At 39.2% G+C, this 19,395-nt stretch overlaps 1 protein-coding gene across 2 annotated transcripts in view; it reads right to left on the bottom strand.

The window, feature by feature from the left end:
- Positions 1-19,389, bottom strand: part of PRKAR2A (protein kinase cAMP-dependent type II regulatory subunit alpha) — a 59,669-nt gene extending 40,280 nt beyond the window's left edge. The window contains exons 1-2 of one of the 2 annotated variants that reach the window (XM_033517346.1): positions 19,073-19,285; positions 12,361-12,448 (exon numbers count right to left, since the gene is read on the bottom strand). In XM_033517346.1, coding sequence (XP_033373237.1) covers positions 12,361-12,448; positions 19,073-19,201 — 217 coding nt within the window. In that variant the 5' untranslated portion in view covers positions 19,202-19,285. Of the gene's footprint in view, positions 1-12,360; positions 12,449-19,072 lie in introns of both variants that reach the window. The other variant, XM_015641037.1, reaches the window with a different exon arrangement.
- Between the last annotated feature and the right edge of the window lie 6 nt (positions 19,390-19,395).

The raw sequence follows: 19,395 nt of genomic DNA, 5'->3' as shown, positions 1-19,395 counted from the left end.
ACTATGATCTGTGAACATTTTCTGATTTCAACTAGGGTTAAAAAAATCCCCACGACTATTTGTGATTCTGAATACAGTTTATAGCAGCACACTAAGTTAAGCTACTGTGCACATAAATATTTAATACAGATCTTTTGTGTAACTCTAATCAAGAATTTTTGAAGGTTTCCTGATGAATGATGAAGCAAAGCTCATTGTGGAGTACTCAGAGTTCAAAGAGCACAGGCACAAAATACTAGCTTTATTAAAACCAAGTAGCACAAATTAGTGATTTACAGAGTATTTTCCCATTGAATCATGGCACAAGATCATACTAAGTGAAGAGAGACAAAAAGAGAAACAGAATGTAAACTGTTCTAATTTAACAAGTCAATTAAGTTTCTCCAAACAACACATGAGTTGACACTATAAACCATTAAAGCTGAAATACCAGAAGCAGAGAGGAGTATAAATCTGAGGCATGACTGTCTCTGTGGAATGTTATATCAAGTTACGATAAGGAAGTGCCAGACTACAGCTGTCAAACTGTTTTTTTACACACCAAGATTGTTAATGGACTTACATAAATAGGAACCATCACAGCTCTGAGAAAACTCATATATTCAAGTATCGGCTTTTTAGGATTCCTGGCAATTAAAAAGTAATCTAAAGCAGAAAGTAGTTTCATCATCAGATATGCAACTGGACTTCAATAAATACCAATCTGAACTTTTTTTTTTCCAACAAGTAACTAAAACAAGAGATCCATGTGACTGCTACTAATATAACAGTTGTGTATCCATGACTTCCTTCAGGATGCCCTTGCTGGATAGTGGGAAATTCTCACCTATCCCTTCCACATCTCTTCTTTGTAAGGTGGACAGGTAGGGCTACAAACTGCTTAGATTTTTTTCAGAGGCAGCTCTGGAACCTTGAGCTCTCCTCAAGGCTTCTCTCAGAAAAGCAAAACAGACAGAAGCCCTTTTATTTTTCCTTCTATTCCTCTGCCCACTCACCCCCTATAGAGGAGGATGGAAACTCGGAGCCCGGTTAGACAGGCAGGAGAGACCCTGATGGTGTCAGCTGAAGCATGCCAGACATTTGGGGGAAGACAAAAGGTCAGGGAACGCTAGGGAAGAAGTGAGTTTTCAGAGAACAGAGGGAGCACAGAAAACATAAAAAGGCAGAAAAGTAGAAACCATGATCTACAATTGGGTACACACAGGCTTTGCTTTTCTCTAAGAGACTTTTACATCATTAATTCAGAAAACAATAAAAAAATTACATTGCTAATAAACATTATTTTCCTGTCTGCTGTTGTAAAAATAACAGATACGTAGATACCTTGTTATTTCTTGGTATTGAAAAACGGCTATCATCAATACCAAGAGCATAAAACATAAAAACAAAGTCGTAACACATTCTGGTCTCCAATTTAATTGATTTTCTTTTTAATTTGCATTTAAAAATTACTAACACAAAATAGAGAAACACTGTCTGAAAGCCTCACTTTAGAAGAGTCTCCGACCCTTGCTTTCCAAGTTTTTTAGAACCCCTCTGATAGAAAGAATGTAGTAACTTCTGAAGGGAAAAGTTGAGTCAACAAGCAAAGCATTTATGTTAGTGAAAGAAAGATGTTTATAAAGTTAAAACTGCTGTGCTATTTTGAGTTGGCTCTTTTTTGGTTTTTCATTACAGTAGAAAAATGAATATGCACATTGGAATGGACAGACTTTTAACAGCTGATAAATTCAAGAAAGAAATCATTGCTTGACTAACTGAAAGAAATCTGGGTGAATCTCTGGCTATGATGGCACTCCTTGACTAAGGCTTTAGAGTCTTTGTTTTTTCCAATGTATCGCTATTTCAGCATTCCCTCTGCATAACTGAGCCTGAACAGTCACACATGGTACTATTTTCATTACGTTTCTCAGCAGATATTCATTCTCACCAGAGAAGGACCATAAACCTGCTCTCAGAATTCAGGAGTTCATACAGCCTGGCTGAAGCCTGAGTACAGGAGAACAAATACCTATCAAGCAGCACTTCACATTATCTGACATTGCAATGGCACGACCCACACAGCCCTCTCCTATTTCTTGCTGACACGTCTCAGATAAAGCCAAACACAGCACTTTTTTTGTGTGTGTGTTTATTTTTTATGAGTGTAATCTATATTATGAAGATCAAAGAGATAGCAACAAGGCATGCACTTGCTTTACAGACATGAAATTAGAAAAACTCTCCATGCTGAAGTACAATCTCAGCTAAAAGGACACATTTCACAGTGATCAAAGATATAACCATATGCTGATGCCACAACAGAGATTGCCAGGGACTGAAATGAAAAGACTTGGGAATGTTTTCAAGTATTAAAAAGACAAATCTATGCACTGCACAGAGAAAGAAAGATGCTGCAAAAATCCAGGAAAGTTAAAAAAGCAGCTGACAAATGTGAAAAGCATTGTCAGAAGAGGCAAGACACTGGAAGGTACAACAAAGCAAATGAAAAAGGGAAATTTGCTTGGGCTTTAGGAATAGGCTTAGAAATGAAGGTATTTCAGAGACAGGGAAGCCAAGGAGCCACATTAGTAATAACAGAAAAGTTAAGCTTAAAAACCCAATGTTAAGTAGGTGATAAAAAATATCCTCCACATATTTGAATGTGACTTCCACTGGTATTGTCTGACAATGGAAAAGCAAGAAAGGGTCGAAGATGAGAATAAGGCCACAGAGAAACAAAAACATCACATCAAGAAGAAATAACTGCAAGTTTCCTTAAAATAAATAGTTCATACAGAAAAATATAGTGGCATCTTATCTAGGGAACCACTAGGCATTCCACAATCAGTAAGAAACATGGACAACTCACCCCCATGAACAGAATCAGTGGCAGAAAATAGAAAGCCCCTTCCTTTCTCAAGGCTCTTGCCTAACCCTTCCTATCTTACCAGTTCTGCTTTCAAACCTCACCTCTTTATTTACTAGTCTCCTGATCCACCAGAGATCAGAGATGGATGAGGCAGAAGAATTAATACCTCAGGGTACTTACAATTTTTGAAACACAACGAAGACAAATTTTGTCTCAAATCTCTTCATTAGAAACTTCAGAAGTGCTGTTTAAAGCAACATTTGGCTCTGACAAACACAGTTCTTTTAAAACAACACTTTCTGTATTTTGATTGTTTTTTTTACAATGGTTTTGATTTTAAGACTTAACTCCACACCCTCATGCCTTTTAAAACATCAAACCCCAAAGGCTTTTGATCAGATTTTTATCCTGTGCCTACTTGTAAGGTGCAGTCATTGTTCTATGTTGCAAACTAACAACACTTAAACCTCTTTTGGGTTATTTGGAAAGCTGATTTTAAAGTTATTTGGAAATCTTGGAGATAATTCCTAAATGAGTCATAAAAAATGTCATTTAGCTATATCTAGCACATCAGTGTATTTTTATTATTTCCAGCTGTGCCTCTTGCATATATCTCTTTCCATGAAATAATGAATTGTATACAGGTGAATGCAATCTGAGTAAGAGAAAATATGCATACAAGCAAAAAAAAATCCGCAATAAACCTAAGTCAATTTTTTGTACACTTCACTATTATTAAATTTGCATTCTATCACAACACAGAGCCACTGCTAAGTACAAGAGGTACATAAGGCATTGCTCTAAAGAAAACAGTCTCAGTCAATGCTGGTCTGCCACTGGAATCAGTCATGAGGACTTGTTTTTAAATTTTCAGGAGCCCAATTAAAAGTCCCACCATTATTCTGAACATCTGAATGCATTAAACATTGTAAAAAATAACAAAAGCAACCCACTAGAGACCTCTCACAAGAGTAGGCTAGACTCATCAGCCAATTCCTAAACTCCTCCCCAGGTGAGATGGCTCCCACATCAGCAGCCTGGGACATCACCATCAAAAGCAGCTTCAGCAAGGTCCAGACACAGCTCTTTCTCACCCTGACAGTGTTGTCCTCTCCCAAACCTCATGTGCAACTCTGTTCTCAGTCCCAATGTGGTCTAGATTTTAAAAACACTCTTACCAAATTAATATTATCCTTCGGAATGGCACAAGTCAATTTTTCTGGAAGTAGGCAAGTATCAAATAAATACAATCAATGAAGCCAGGAACTTTTTCTTAACAGCTTGGCCAGTAGCTTTGAGAGAAGTATTAGCTAGGCAATATAACTATATATAGACAAATATAATCCAAATGCAGATCTTGGGGGAAATCTTCATATGGTAATAGGGATTAAGTGGAAAATGCTATCACTGACACTGGCTTTAGTGTTTATACAGGCTCAGGTATAAGCAGTTGTAAAATTAAGTTTGAGAAGAGTGGAAGACAAGCATGTCACAGCTATGGTAATGGCACAAGTGAAGCAGTGCACTTGTGCACTGGCTCCATGTATTCCACACCTCCTGTCTCTGCCTTGTCTATAACCTCTTCTTCCTGTACACTCCCTTCACACACCTCCTTTCTGCCCTAGGGGAGAAGACAGCTGAAAAAGAGTTACAATTCCCACTCCCACAGAAAGTCTTCTACTTTCAGTTTCAATACCACACTTACCCTGTTTGATTTTAAGGCCATTAACCTATTCCTACTACCAGGGCTTTATTTACTTCATGTCTCAGGGACTGCCACAGAAGCATGGTAAATACTTCAGCAATTAACACACACTTTCCCAGCTGGATTGCTGCTCTCTTCTGACAGTGAACCTTGGGGCTGCAGTGCACCACTGATGTTCTTGTCATTCTCTGCATTACCCAGTTTGGTTCTACACACCTGTGCAGGATGGACTTTTCCTAATACACTGCACAGAACACCTCCAATAATTCATAGACATCCTGTATTTCAACTATTATCTATCCTCAAAGCAGAGGCATGTTTTAAGGCACAGTAAATGCTCCTAATATTTTTCTAGGTACATCTGGCATTTGAGAAAGCTTCAGTACGGAATAATGCTGTATTTTTATTTGAATGCATAATGAAGAGTTGATTTCCTCCTATATGTAAAGAAAGATGATGATGATGCACAGATATTCTTGTGGGTGAGCAATGAAAAACAAAGAAAAAAGGAAATTTTTGACTGCCTATTAGTTTTCACCAGAAACACAACCTTAATTTTACATTCACTGCATTGTATTTTAAAGAGATTCCATCTGCTCTGTTTGTAGTGCACATTAATATTCAGAAGACATCTGCAGTGTGCAGTCCAAGCTTTTAATTGGAATCATGTCACAGCTACCATCACACAACACTGAATGTAAATGTTGGCTATCTGCACTTGGCAGCTGCTTGGCAGGCTCAGCATAAAGTCCTACTGAGACTGATAGTGTCTTTAAATAATGTGGTATCAGGATACAAAAGCTATCTTGAGAAATCAAATATTGACTATCATATCCATAACTAATGTAATTTACTAGCACCCTGAACTACTTATAAGCAAAATATGGTTCATATTCAACCATAATTTTCAAACAGAAACAACAAATTGATACAACTGAACACGTATCTTTCACTATCATAGATACTTAAGCAAATTTAACTTGTACACAAAAGGGGACAATGACAACTGAACTTCAGTACAACTGAAATGGTGCAATGAAGCTCAAGGCATTTCTAAAAATCTAAAACTCAAGCATTGCTAAGGACAAAAGAGAATCTGAATAAAAATTCAATTAACAGGTGCACTCAGTGAATTAAGATACTTTCCTACAATGTCAGACTAATTATTCTAGAATGAACAATAGTTACCTTTTCTTAGAATTAAAAAAAAAAAAAAACCGCCCTGAGTCAACAGCATTATCATTTGCTTCAATTTCTTGCCAAACCATGGTAACACAAAATTACATTTTCCCAGTCACCTGCATATTTTCTGCTTGTACTCCGCTGTAAGTTTCTGACAAATGGGGCAGTGAGCAGCAATCTACAGAGACAAAACTGTATGTGTGTGTTGTGTGTGCAGGTATATACACACAATCCAAAGCTCTGTCCAGTACAAGCAACTGGTTGTTACACTAACAAACTGATCTTAGAGACATTGCAAGAAATTTCAGTCTCATCAGTATTTAAGAATGACAAAGGAACTCTAAGAACAGCAACACTTGCTTTACATGAAACACACACTTCCTTGGGGAATTTATATTCCACCAACTTTGCCACTGTACTTTAACAAACACAAATCAAACCCAAATTCAAGACACAAGCCACTAAGGTACACAGTTATGCCACCACAAAAATAATTCTGCAAGTAGAGGCAACATCACAACAGAGTCATCATGAGCCAGTGCCCTCCTCTGATAGACTAATTGGATTACTGGATCCTCTTAGCTTCAGAGCAGCTGCCAACACAGAAAAGGGAGTTACACTGAAGGGGAAGACACAATTGTTTGTGTTCAGGACATACATACATGCTCAGTCTCAAGCGTGCACTTGTGGATCTCCCACCACTTCGGAACACATTATGACGGAAGGGTAGAAAAGTAAAGAAACTGAGAAGATAGAGCTAGGTTTAAGTCCCAAACCTGAGAGCACAACAAACCTATCACTGACCACTGATTGCAGCAGCACTTCCAATCTGTGTCAATGCCAAAGAAAAAAAGGGCTGGTCTTGGCCTTTTTCATCAGTGATAGGTAGCTGGGCTGCTTAAGTTTACACTACAACAAAAAGGAAAAATTAACATGGGCAGTTACAGATGAGATGCAGCCTAAGAAGCTTTTCCTTTCTCCTCTGAGCTGTTTAGTTGCAGACAAATAGGCTGGAGTCACTCTCACAGTCAGGTGTATCTCATGTGACAGACAGTATGAAACAACTATAACTGAACTACTTCTACAAAAGAGCAATTTAGAAGAAAAATACGGAACAAGAGATTCAAAGCACAGCAGAAGCAACCAGCAACATGGAGAGAGCCTGGTGTTTCATACACCCAGAAGGCATGTTACACAGATATACCTGCCAGGTCAACCTGAGTTCAGGATTGTTTAATTATAGGTATCTAGGTAGAATTTAAGAATAGCATCCTACGTGTAATAGAGGCGCATAAAAACCCACAGTTCTTTGCCCGGGTCACTTCACATTTCATTACCAATTCCTGCTGACAACTGAATGATGAAACATACTGTGTTTTTACATAAGACAAAAGTGCAATAGGTTGTGCTGTCATCTGATTTGATCTGAATAAAAGAGCACAAGGAATTTCAATCAAGTGTTACTTCAAGCTGATTCAGAGCCTAATCTCACATATCCACATTTAACTCAAGGCATAAGCACACTTGTATGTGCCAGGCAAGGCACACTGGTTCCAGGGTATTCTGGACAGCTTTTGGTGCAACGCTGCTGTCGAGGGATGTGGTCCTTCCCTCCTACTCAGCCCTGGAAAGATCACACCTGGAAGAGTTCTGTGTCCAGTTCCAGGCTCCCCAGCACGAAAGACTCACAGACATACTGGACAGAGCCAACAAAGGGCCATAAAGACGGCGAGGGGACCTGGAGCATCTCTTGTGTGAGGACAGGTTGAAAGAGCTGCAACTGACAGCCTAGAGAAGATAAGGCTCAGAGGAGTTCATATTAATACCTGAAGGGCATTGGAAGATAATGGAAGCAGTTTCTGCTCACTGGTGCTCAGTGACAGGAAAAGAACCAATGGCCATAAAGTCAAATACAGAAAGGGTCCACCTGAACATGATGAAGCACTTCTTTACTGTGAGGGTGACCATACACTGGTATAAATTACCCAGAGAGGTTCTGGAGTCTCCATTCTCTGAGATACTTAAAAGCCATCTGGACATAGTCCTAGGCAATCACTACAGGCAGTCGAGCTTCACAAAAAGGGTCAGGCAAGATGACCTCCAGAGGCACCTCCCAAACTCAACCATTCTGTAATTCCACAAAAATCCTCAACAGCTCATGAAAATTCATGCTTTGCTTCCAGTTTAAGTTCCAATGGCCAGAAGGCAAACAGAAGTAAAATTCATCTGCAGGTAGATGCATCTAGTTTCAGACATCCTGTGTCCAGGAAGGTAACTGCGAATTCTGACACAGCCACTGCACAGATTTTGGGCTGCTGGGGTTTAATTTGTTTGGCTGTGTTTTTTTAAGGGGAGAAAGGTGGAAGAGCAAGGATGAGAAATAGCCTGGGCTTCTACAAAGCATGGCAAAATATGGGCACATTCCTTGTAACTGCAAACTGAGCACTTTCTTGGGGATTTTTTAAAATGTTCAGTGTTGACACTACTGCAATATACCAAACTAGTTCTTATTATAATAATGCCACATAAAAGTCAAAGAGTATCCACATCCTGGACAAACCTCAGCAGGAATATCAACCAGCTTAGCCAGTGTCACAAAAGAAATCTATCATCAGCCGATCAACTACGACTTTTCTAGGATTTAGCACTCTATCCAGCACAAGTAATCACCTCTGAAGACTTATTCTTGCCTGACCAATTTGTAAATTACCTTTCTCAAACTAGTCTTTCTCAAAAGATCAACAATTTTAAAAGCTGGTTCAATTTTTCTGGAAGTCTAATTTTTACCATTCTGGGGTTTTTTGAATTAAGTGCTTAAAAAAGGCTGACGACGTGTTGTTGATCTGTGAAATTATAAAAAAAAAACATTCATAGAACGAGTGCTCCCATATGTGATATGTTAAAAAAAATTGCAGAAAAAAAGTTGTGTAATGTAACACACCACATTTTTTAATAACTCAAACCAGAAAACGTTGGTCAGTTGCTAATAAGTTCTACATGTATTTGGAACTGAAGGGATTTGCTTTCCAGTTAAAAAAGAAAAAAAGGCAAAACAAAAAACACCACACCAAAACCCCTACACCAACCCACAATTTGTGTCCTTGCTACATATAGGTTTATCTACAGTAGTGATAGAGGAGGTACACTGGATTTACAGGATTTTATGCTGTAGCGGGAGCTTCAGAGTCACAACACTGGACACCAGATTTTCTGCCTTGCTTTCCCTCATCTCTAAGGTGCAGGAACCTCTGCATGAGCACAACTGACTCTACAATTCATGATCATTTTCTTGTCTGGTGCTTTTCTTTTTGGTGACAACAAAAAGAGAAATGCAGCCAGTGCTTCCATGTCTCTCCAGCAGGCAGCACAGCCTGAGCTCTGCAGGAGGGTGGCAGCCAGAGGACTGAGGGGTGACACAAACTGAACCTACACAAGAGTATGAGGGCTTCTACAGAACCATCATTAACATCTCTAGCAATTTTGTGTGCAGAACATGAAGTACTACTTCATTGCCAGAACAATATAGTCATCAATAATTCACAAGTGAACCTTGCTTCATTGAAATATAAATTGGTTACAGCTCTTTTTAGTAAATAAGGTATAAATAAATTTGAGTGGATTATGAATACATGTGTTTTAAAATTTAAAACTGTTTAATCTTCTAATCTGGGCAATCTTTGGGTTGTGGTACACAACCAAATTAATGAGCGAAAACAACTTCTGTATCGCATCTCGAAAGTGTTTTATAGCTTTTCTTCCTTCAGATTTACACTTCTAACAACATTATATCAACATTCAACGGTTACTTACAACATATAGCTGAAAAAAGAATCATCTCCATGTGAAAACTTATTTTGACAAGACAGCCCCCCACACACACTTCCAGTAATTGCATCCTGTGCACTTTCACAGGAAAAGGATTTTTAGGAAAGAGGAAGGGTGAAGACAGACATATGTTCTGTATCCTAAGAATGGATAACAGTAAAAAACATCAGTGTGTTCTACCCAGACCAGAGAAAATCCTCATTTATAGAGTCAATTAGGTTGGAAAAGACCTTTAACATCATTGTTTGAGTCCAACCACAAATCCAACACTGCAAAATCCAGCACTGAGCCAGGTCCCTGAGCACCGTGCCAAACCTGCTCATCGATGTCCGAAGTCTCAGCAAGGGGCTTGGGCAAGTAACATTCATTTCGACAATATCTGGATGCAATGATAAAAAATTCCTTTACCAAAAAGAGCTGCAGCAGGTGGCAAGTGCTGCATGGTTCAGCTTCCAGATGAACTGATTTTCAGTAGCAAATTTCTAGGATACAACTCCCCCGAGTCACACAGTGCTTCACAACAAATGTACACATTTGCAGATCTTCCAGCAAGAAAAGCGAAGTGTCTGCATGTAAAAGCTAAGAAAAGCTAAAACCACTAGCAAAATCAGTGCATGCAAAGTTACATTATTTCATAGTACTACGAAAAAATTGGAAAAGCAGTTAATAATTACATGTGTCCAGCAGTAAGAAATCAAAATTACTTCACAGGGATGTAAGAGATGCTCATAAAAAATACAAGTCACGTTTATGGCTTTTTATCATAAAGTTATACCATCTCAAGATTAGAATTAAAAACACTGTACCCAGTGATGTTTAACACTAGAGAAATCAGTCCCCAAATATCACCACTCTGAATTAGCTTTTAGCATTTTATAACAAAACTACACATGGAATCTTTCCCCCACACCTCCCCAAAGGTGTGAAAGAGAGAAGACTAAATGTTAATCTATTCTAATAAGCCATCTTTCATAATTTATTAACCTGAGAACCCTTCAACTCTTACAAATACTTGCAAATTTTAACAGAAACACTGATAATATCAAATGTTTAAAAACTGTTTTTGAACAATTACTGTCAAAAACAATGAACATTTCTTTTTTAAAAAATAGGTAACTCAATCTTAGAATTTTCATTCCAGGGCTGTACAGGAGACATCTTTCAGAGAGGGGTATCCCCCATATCCATGACAACCAGAGACTGACCAGCTCCTTCACTATACATGTCCTTGAGGAAGCAATTCTTCCTGAACTATCATAATTAGCACAAGTGTTGCCACAGAAATAAGTGTTTACTGGAGCCTCACCAGGAAAAATAACAAAAAATATTTCTGGTTTTGTTTTTTAATTTCTTCTATGGAACACAGTTTTCTCAATAGGAAGCAGAAAACAATATGCTGTCCCAAGGGAGGAAGAACCAAAATGGAAATGAAGAGCCATTGTGACATCCTGCTTTATAGCAGTTTGTCAATACGCAATCACCAAGAATGAGGAAATTGGCACTACAGTTGATTCAAAAATACAGAGGAAAACTACAAAGCAGTTTCTCAACCTTCATCCAAAAAAACACATTTCATTCCCCACACAAACTCCACATTTGTTTTTCCATGTTCTGCAAGGATCCAGAAGGACAGAACAGTCAGTCAGTGGCGGGAGAACATGTACTTGCCCTCCAATCTGCAATCCTAACCCTTCTGCACACAACAGTTTTGAGTGAAATTTTGTGGCCATTTGCTCAGTTCTGCTGGTCAGGCCCCTGATCCAACCATACTGGTCTGGACTTCACTAACACCCAAAAAGGAATGCAGGGTTCCAGACTTCTGTAAGATGACCTCACACCAAAAGCTGACATCATGCCAGGCCCTGCAGGCTAGAGACCATTTCTGAACAGAAGCAAAGCTGTTCTGCAAGCCACCAGGAAATAAAAGGATAGAACAGAGAGTGCTATAACAATTCTTACAAAATAAACCCCAAGGTTGTTGTTGGTTTTAAATGACAATAACTGCAATGCTACAGAAGGAAGTCCCTACCTCATGCCTTGAAGAGAGGCTGTTCCTAAAGATGTTTTCTCCCCTAAAGGGAATTTCCACATCTATGCACAGAGAACTGCCACTCTCAATCATTTGCCATTTCTACACAGAAAATGAATGCCCCTGTATGGAAAGTACTACCAGCAAAACTGTTACTAATAAAATGCTGGCCTTTATTATAAATGATTTATTGTGTATTTATGAAGCAGAAGCCAAATCCCAGCAGTATGAAAACTGTAAGACAGGGTGCTTTCTTCTAAATCTCCTCTCTCTTCTAAGTACCCTTCCCACTTCAGCAGCAAACAGTGCCATCATCTCCACAATTCTCACAGGCAAAACACCAATGACCACAAAACAGATGCTTGTTCTGCACAATGCATTTCTGGAATTTCCATCTAATGGCCCCTCTTTCAGATCCATATTTTTAAAAGAAAAATATGCTTTTGCATTAAAGGATCTCATAAGCAAACAACTTTTATTAGTATTACTATCGTAGTAAGACTGTGCAAGTCTTTCATACAAGAGCATTTTGTCCACATTCAAATTTCCCAAATTCCCTCCCCAGCTGTTTTTCTAACTAATGTTTTTATGATTTATTATTTCCCTTGTCTGTTTCATATTACAGTGACATACAGACATTAAAACTGCAGACTGGAGAATAGCACACACCATTGCCTGTAGAACTGACAGTACCTCAGGAAAAAAATTAAACCTACATGAATCAAAGAATCTTGATGCATCAAAAACCACCAAACAATTGTTACATACCAAAGAAGTATGCGAAGACAGGCATGGAATACACAGAAGCATAACTAAAGGAATCTAAAGGACCATTACAGAGGCAGGAATAACATCCCTGTAAAAGACGAACCAGTACATTTGTGAGTTATATTTATTACTGTCTCCCTCTTCTTTCACAAGAAAATATGAATGATCATTCATGAAGCTGAAAACGTTACTGAAGCCAGTGGGAAACATTCACAGCTCATCTTGGCTACATTTCCAGTCTTCATTTGAATAATGAGCAACTGCTCTGTCAGACATTAACGTTTTTAATGACTGACTGGTGAATAGCTTGAAGTGAGCTTGTTCTCTGCTGTCTCCTCCTCTTCTCCGAGATCTCCATTGTTCTATTTTAGGTAAGAGGGTACAAGAAAACTTCAGTATTAGCACAAGGGGAACTCTGACAGAACTGTCTCAGCATTCTAATATTAGTTTATTAAATAAACAAAAACAGCAAAGTTAAATTGAAGCTAATGTTCAGTACAATATCTAGTTCTGATAGACGTTATCTTCCTTTAGCTTAATTTTAGAACCAGCTAGAAGAATACAATTTCAGAAGTTTCATACAACTTCTCTTACAATAAACTCTTCAAAATGGAAATACAGACTTTCAAGAATTCAGCAATTATTTATAATGGCTAGTTACCCATTTCCTTCATAGTTAGTTATGCTCTTTTACAAGCTAGTACAGAGAGTAACAGCAGGATATCAACAGAGCAGAAAGAGTCAAGAATTTATCTTTACAGTTATAGCAACTATCTAAAGCTCTTTCAGAAAATAAGCTTAAGAGTTATGTGAAAACTCTTACTGGTATGCAACAGACTACAAATACAGATTTAAATGCAATTTTAAACAAAAACAATACTGCGTGCTTCCTCACATTTTAGAACATACTGATCACTTAAAGCAGAACAATTATGTCAAGCCAGTAACTGCAAACTGAAATAAGAGTGTATCTTTCTCAAGAGATTGTAAGGAATATCTAATAGATGCTACAGGAACATTAACAGTGCTGAGGGCAAGATGTTACAAATAACTCTAAGTGTACTATGTCAAAATTGCAAGAAACTTAGCTTTGATAAGTAACACAGAAATTCATCCTTCCTGATGTAAACCAATATACATTTAGCAATATCCAGGGATGTCTGAATTTCATTCAACCCATCTGTAATTCTGTTTCTCAGCCAGTCAGTACCTTTTGATCCCTTTACTTAATACTTCTATTTCTTTTACTATCTCAGGTAAGGACTTATTACAGACACATTCTGATTAACTTTCCTTTGTACAGAGGATTACTGATGAAACATTCCTCCAAGCCCCATTGAGCTACAATTGCTGGCTTCCTTAGATCTGCATTACTTAGTTCAAAAAATCCCTAGCATAACTTCATAATACAGTAATTGCAATCTTAAGAATAAATGCTGAAAAGCAATTTTACTGTGATAAACAAGTACAGAAGTAAAAAGGCCTTCAGGAAAAAATGGTATTTACATGTTCTGTCCAAGCAACTAAAAAGAAGTAAAATCAGTCTTCCTTAATACTTAGTTTATCTTCAAAATTCCCCTATGAGAACAAGATAAATATAGGGAGTGAAGTTCCATTTGTACTAACAGCAGCTACTCTACTTAATCCTTCAGATTTAATTCATGGGGAACTGCCTCTGTAAAAGCAAAAACACGTGCAAGTATAGCAGCTGCACAACAGTAGTCCTTCACTTCATGTTTTTACGTTAAATATATTCAAAATACTGTGCTGCCAAAAATTCATAAAATTAGAAAATTAAATGCAGAAATACATTCCTCTTAAAACACAGATGCATCACTAATACTTTCTTTAACAACTGATTTCACATCATTGATGGAGATCGAAGAACAAATAAAACTCAAAAGCTTCCTCTATACCTTCTGGTCACTAGGCTTGTTTGAACATACCTTTTAAAACATAAAGCAAGAACGTGCATTTCTTTTCTTTGTATACCAAATTCAAAGGTTTAATGCAGTCAAATCATAAAATTGCTTAAGGTGGAAATGACCTTCAAGATCACTAACTCCAACCATTATCCCAGCTTTTCCCTCCACCTCCCTGAAAATCTAGAGACTACTTAAGCAGAGCATAAAACACCTTTGTTATAACTACTATTGAAAAAAAAAATGTATGCAGAACTAGTAATTATCAGATGATGAGAGTGCTACTTAGATTTTAAATACAGTAGCTACTCTTTGGACTGAATTTGCATTGCACATTTGAGGAGAGAGCTACTGTGCTTTACTGCCAGTTAATTAACAGTGAAGGATGAAGTAGGTAGGTGAAAGCACCAGTAAAAAGTTCAAAGTACTTTAATTTTAAAGCTGATGGTATTTCACAGCAACATGTGCAATATCCCATGAATCTGAATTACATCTGAAAACTTCAGCAGTATTTTTCAAAAGGACCACTATTCTTCTTATGCTATACTGCACAAGTTTTAACATCATCCAACTCCTATAATGCAGTAAGTTTCATTGAATTATTTCAGGGAAATAGCAAGGAGTTCTGCCTAACCTGTGAACTGCTGTAGGCAGAGCATAAATACTGTGTGATTGATATAACAGTGATTTCTGAGGAATTCCACAGGACTTCAGTTTAGAATAAGAAAGCATAAGTAAATGATGCTTAAAAATAAGAAGATAAGCAATCTAAAACAGGTTTAATTTAATACCAAGTATTTCCATTAACAATTAAAAGGTTAAATATTTCGAAGATGCACTGAACTCTTATTCTGTACCACATTCAAGATCTAATGCTATTCTCTTCTGCTCAGATATTCTACTGATGTTTTAAAGATGACATTTAGCAAATCCTTGAATTTCAATTGAGAAGCTCAGTGAAGAGCTAAAGAATCTTTTCACCTGTCCATCCAGATTCATATGCACCACTTCCCATCATAACAAGAGAGCATACTGAAGAGGATTATTTCAAAAGCAAAATACTAAGGAGGGCTCTCTTATGCTCAGGGAGCAGCTGAAAAACACATCATCTTTCCTTCAATATCAAAGTGAAATCCTGAGAAGGAAAAATTTTATTTGCAACAAAAATACTTGTCATTAGTTGAAACATGTTGTTCGAGCTAGTGTAACTCCAAAAATATTTCAGCCCAGTTGTTATACTTAATACCTCCAAGAACACATACAAGTAGTTTTATTGTTACAGGAAGTAAGACAAAACAGCAAGTTAATCGTGAAGCACTTTGCACCTTTGTGCAACTGCTTCAAGGGACAGGGAAGCAGAGCCTCTGCCTTCCTTCAGGTGTGCTCCTCAACAGGAGCACTCCCAAAGCACTAACTCCAACAGTGGACAGACCATTTCCCTGGCGTCAATTTCGCTGTCTCAACACATCCATTCACAGCCTACTTGTTAAAAGTACAAGCATCATGGTCAACGACACTCTTCAAGAATACTTATCTGTCCTCGGTTACATTCTCAGCCTGACTTTTGAAGGTCTTGCTTTGCACCTTTCCCAACCATCCCAACTTCTCAATTTTGCAGTTATACCAAACAAATAAAGCCTTTGTATCTCTTAAATTCCCTGCCACAGTGCAGCCCAGTGCATAAATGTATCTGAGGTTCCCCCACTACTATCATCATTTTATTTCCACACATGCCTTACAATGCAATCTGCTGAACAGCCACATCCTGATGTCCTTTGATCACACATACAATAAACAGTTAAAATGAAGGATGAAACTCCAGGGGGGTCAGACAGGAAACAAACCTGGAAATAATTTCCTAAGCATCACCTAAGAGTGATCATCCTAAGAGAATGAAAGCCTTTTTTTTGTAGCCTAGCAAGTCTCAGTGACTTTTACCACACGGATGGAGCGCCACTATGGCACCACTATGACTACATGAAGACATTTGCCACATGGTTTACACCAAAGGCCAAGACCTCCTTCTGACCTATTCTTGCTACTATTACCCTATGTACTCAGCATACAAAAAAACCCACATAACATATCTAAAATGTTCTCTGTGTGCCTAGTGACATGCACAGATTTAATACTGGGCCAGACACACACACATGAAGACAAGCACGTTATTCATCAAGATCTTTCCTACTCCTAACATATACAGTAAGGGTAATTATTTAAACTAGCTTTAAGCTTCCTTAATGTAATAATTTACAAAAATAACTGCTCAATTTCATCTTATTTATAAACAGACACAGAAACATATCCATTTGACCTGTCACATCAACTCAAAAGTAAGAAAGCATAACCTAGGAAAGCACAGTGAAATTCACTAAAGTCTTTCCTAAATTGTCTAAAATGAAAAACTGCAGTCTTAAAAAGCAGTGCTCTGGTCTATTATCTGTGTCTCTCCTTTATCTGAGTCTCTCATTGTATGTTCTTCCTATCTACACATGTATTTTAAAGACTAAGCAGATAGAGGCACCCAGGACCTTGTCTTCATCCTACCCATGACAGCCATCAGGTATCAGAACCTTTAACTTAACATTTTTCATTGATAGAGACAACAGTTACAACAGAAACCTAATTAACACATAGCCATGGTTGACTTTCACCCACACTGTTAAATGCAAGAAAGAATCACTTCTCTGACCCTCCAGAGGGATCCTCACCTGGTGTTCCAGAGAACATGGCACTGTTCCTGGGAAACAACAAGGGGGGAACAGCATGGGTTTTCAGATAAGAAACAAAACAGCATTACTGACAGTGGCACTTGCCCAAAGGGCCCTACTGCAAGTGACAGTGCCCAGCCTTGTTAATTTAATTTTCTCCCTGACTAAGATAGAAAGATGATAAGCAGAAACATGCAGCAAAGGAACCACCCTTCTGCTTTGGACAGCCACATTATGTACATTTGAAAAGCTGCATGCCACCATTGAATTTTTACATTTTTACCTGAAAACATTTAACTTCAGAGGATCCCTCCAGCTGCAGTTTCAGACATTCAGAAAGAAAATTTACCACTTAATTTCCTGAAGACGGTATTTCAAACCCCAGATCTAGGTAAACTGATCACAAAATAGCAAAATTGCACTCAAAGACATTAGACATTCTGGTGGAGTATGTTTTTTGTTTGGTTTTGTTAGTTGGTTTTTTTTGTGGTTTGGGTTCCTTTTTTTTTGAGGAAAATATTAAATACAAAGACATTGCACATTTTTAAAAATTACATCCAACTATCTACTGAAATTTTTCCAGTGTGGAGTTTAATTTTAAAATACATTCCACAAGAAACTCTAACTTCTTTCCCATTTAGAGATGTTTGAGAATACTTCTGATTTGGGGGCAAAAAAATCACTTGTAATTTCCATAAATCAAGTATGTGCTCATACTTGAACATTTCCTTCAATTCAGTCACCACCAGTGTGTCCACATCTTTACCCTTTACCTTTCATCTGTTCTTCTTCATGCCTTAAACAGAACTTCTCTCTCATGAGAAAGAACATCCAAATTCAGATACTGATTGCAAACTGGTTTTTAATTCATTCTGACTGTACATTTCACTCTTGTCCTCTCGCACATTCCACGTCCTCTTTGTCTATTTTCAACAGCTTAAGATGTGTTTTACTTTGTGAAGTTCCTAGCCTACAAGGGCTGCAAAAACAGCTGGCATCTCAATGCTTCCTTAATTAAAAAAATTATTTGTTCCATAGCTTAATTTCTTCCTGTTTCTCTAGAACTGTTAACGAGGAAGTAGATGTTAAGAGCACACTTCATCCACAAGGTGACATCCAGTAATTGGTCTAAAAGAGGATCCTCTATCAATAAAAGTCAGAAACCTTTACGTTATAGGTCAAGGGCACAAGACCTTCAAACGAGGGCACTGAAAGTTCAGGGAAAGCATGCCTTTTCTCATCTTTCCCTCCTCTTTAAGATACTTACTAATAATGAGAAAGTATTCCGTGATTTCATGTCCACAATTCTGGGTGTGCCAAGTACCATCATTCACAGGCATTCTGAATAACTTCTCACACTGAGGCTCAATCACAGCCCCAATTATAAACACTCTGCGTAGCCAAAAACACACAGTACAATTCTGACAGAATAAAAATTTCAGTATCACAAGTGGCATTTCATTGTCCAGCTCAGGTTAAGTATCTTTTCCATCTTCGAGACGGACAGTATAAACAGCAATATACAGGTGGCTTTGAATTTTAATGTGTTGCTAAATAGCGAAAGTTATTTCAGTGCTTTATAACAGCCACTTTAAATACACAACAGAGGCAATAAACCACCCCAGTTTCAGCGAAAAAATCCCAACCACACTCGTCTACAATGATTTAAAGACAGAAATGTAAAGATAAGTGCAGAAGAGGTTGCACAATAACACATGATCTTCCCTATCACATGCTTGGCAGCTCGCTCGCTGCCCGGCGACACCCGGTCAGACCCCGGGGCACTTCGGCCGCCCAGGGCAGCGGCGGACACCCCCGGGACTGGGCTCCGGCCGCAGTGTCGGGGCGAGCCGGGGCTCCCGGAGCACGGCCGGCAGCCCGCAGGGAGCGGGAGCGGCTGCAGCGCGGGGCTGCGGGAGCCAGCGGAGCCTCTCCCCCATTCAATCCCTCCTCGCTGCCCGCTCTGCCCAGCGGCCGCAGCACCGGGCACGGCGGGGAGGCGGCCGGCGGCCCCGGGCTGCACCCCCCGGCAGGACCCCCCGCCCCCGGCGCCCTCTCAGCGGCAGCGCCGGCACTTACGCTCGAAGTCGGAGTCGGACTCGTCGTCGCCGCGGTCGGGCTCCTCGTCGCCGTTGGACTCGGTCTGCATGGGCTCCCCGTCGAAGCTGACCACCCTGCGGCCACCGCCCGCCTCCTGGTCGCGGGCATCCCGCAGGCGGGCGAAGTACTCGGCGGCGAAGCCCAGGAGGTCGGACGGCCGGTGCCGCAGCACCTCCACCGTATAGCCCTGCAGCAGCTCGGTGAGGCCCGGCGGGATCTCGATGCTCATGGTGCCGGACACCCGGGAGGCCGCCTGGCCTCCCTCCCTCCGTCCGTCCGTCCGTCCGTCCCTCCCCGCGGCC

Source organism: Parus major, chromosome 12, assembly GCF_001522545.3.
Source record: "Parus major isolate Abel chromosome 12, Parus_major1.1, whole genome shotgun sequence".
Taxonomy (NCBI): domain Eukaryota; kingdom Metazoa; phylum Chordata; class Aves; order Passeriformes; family Paridae; genus Parus; species Parus major.
This window is presented reverse-complemented; position numbering and strand designations above follow the sequence as displayed.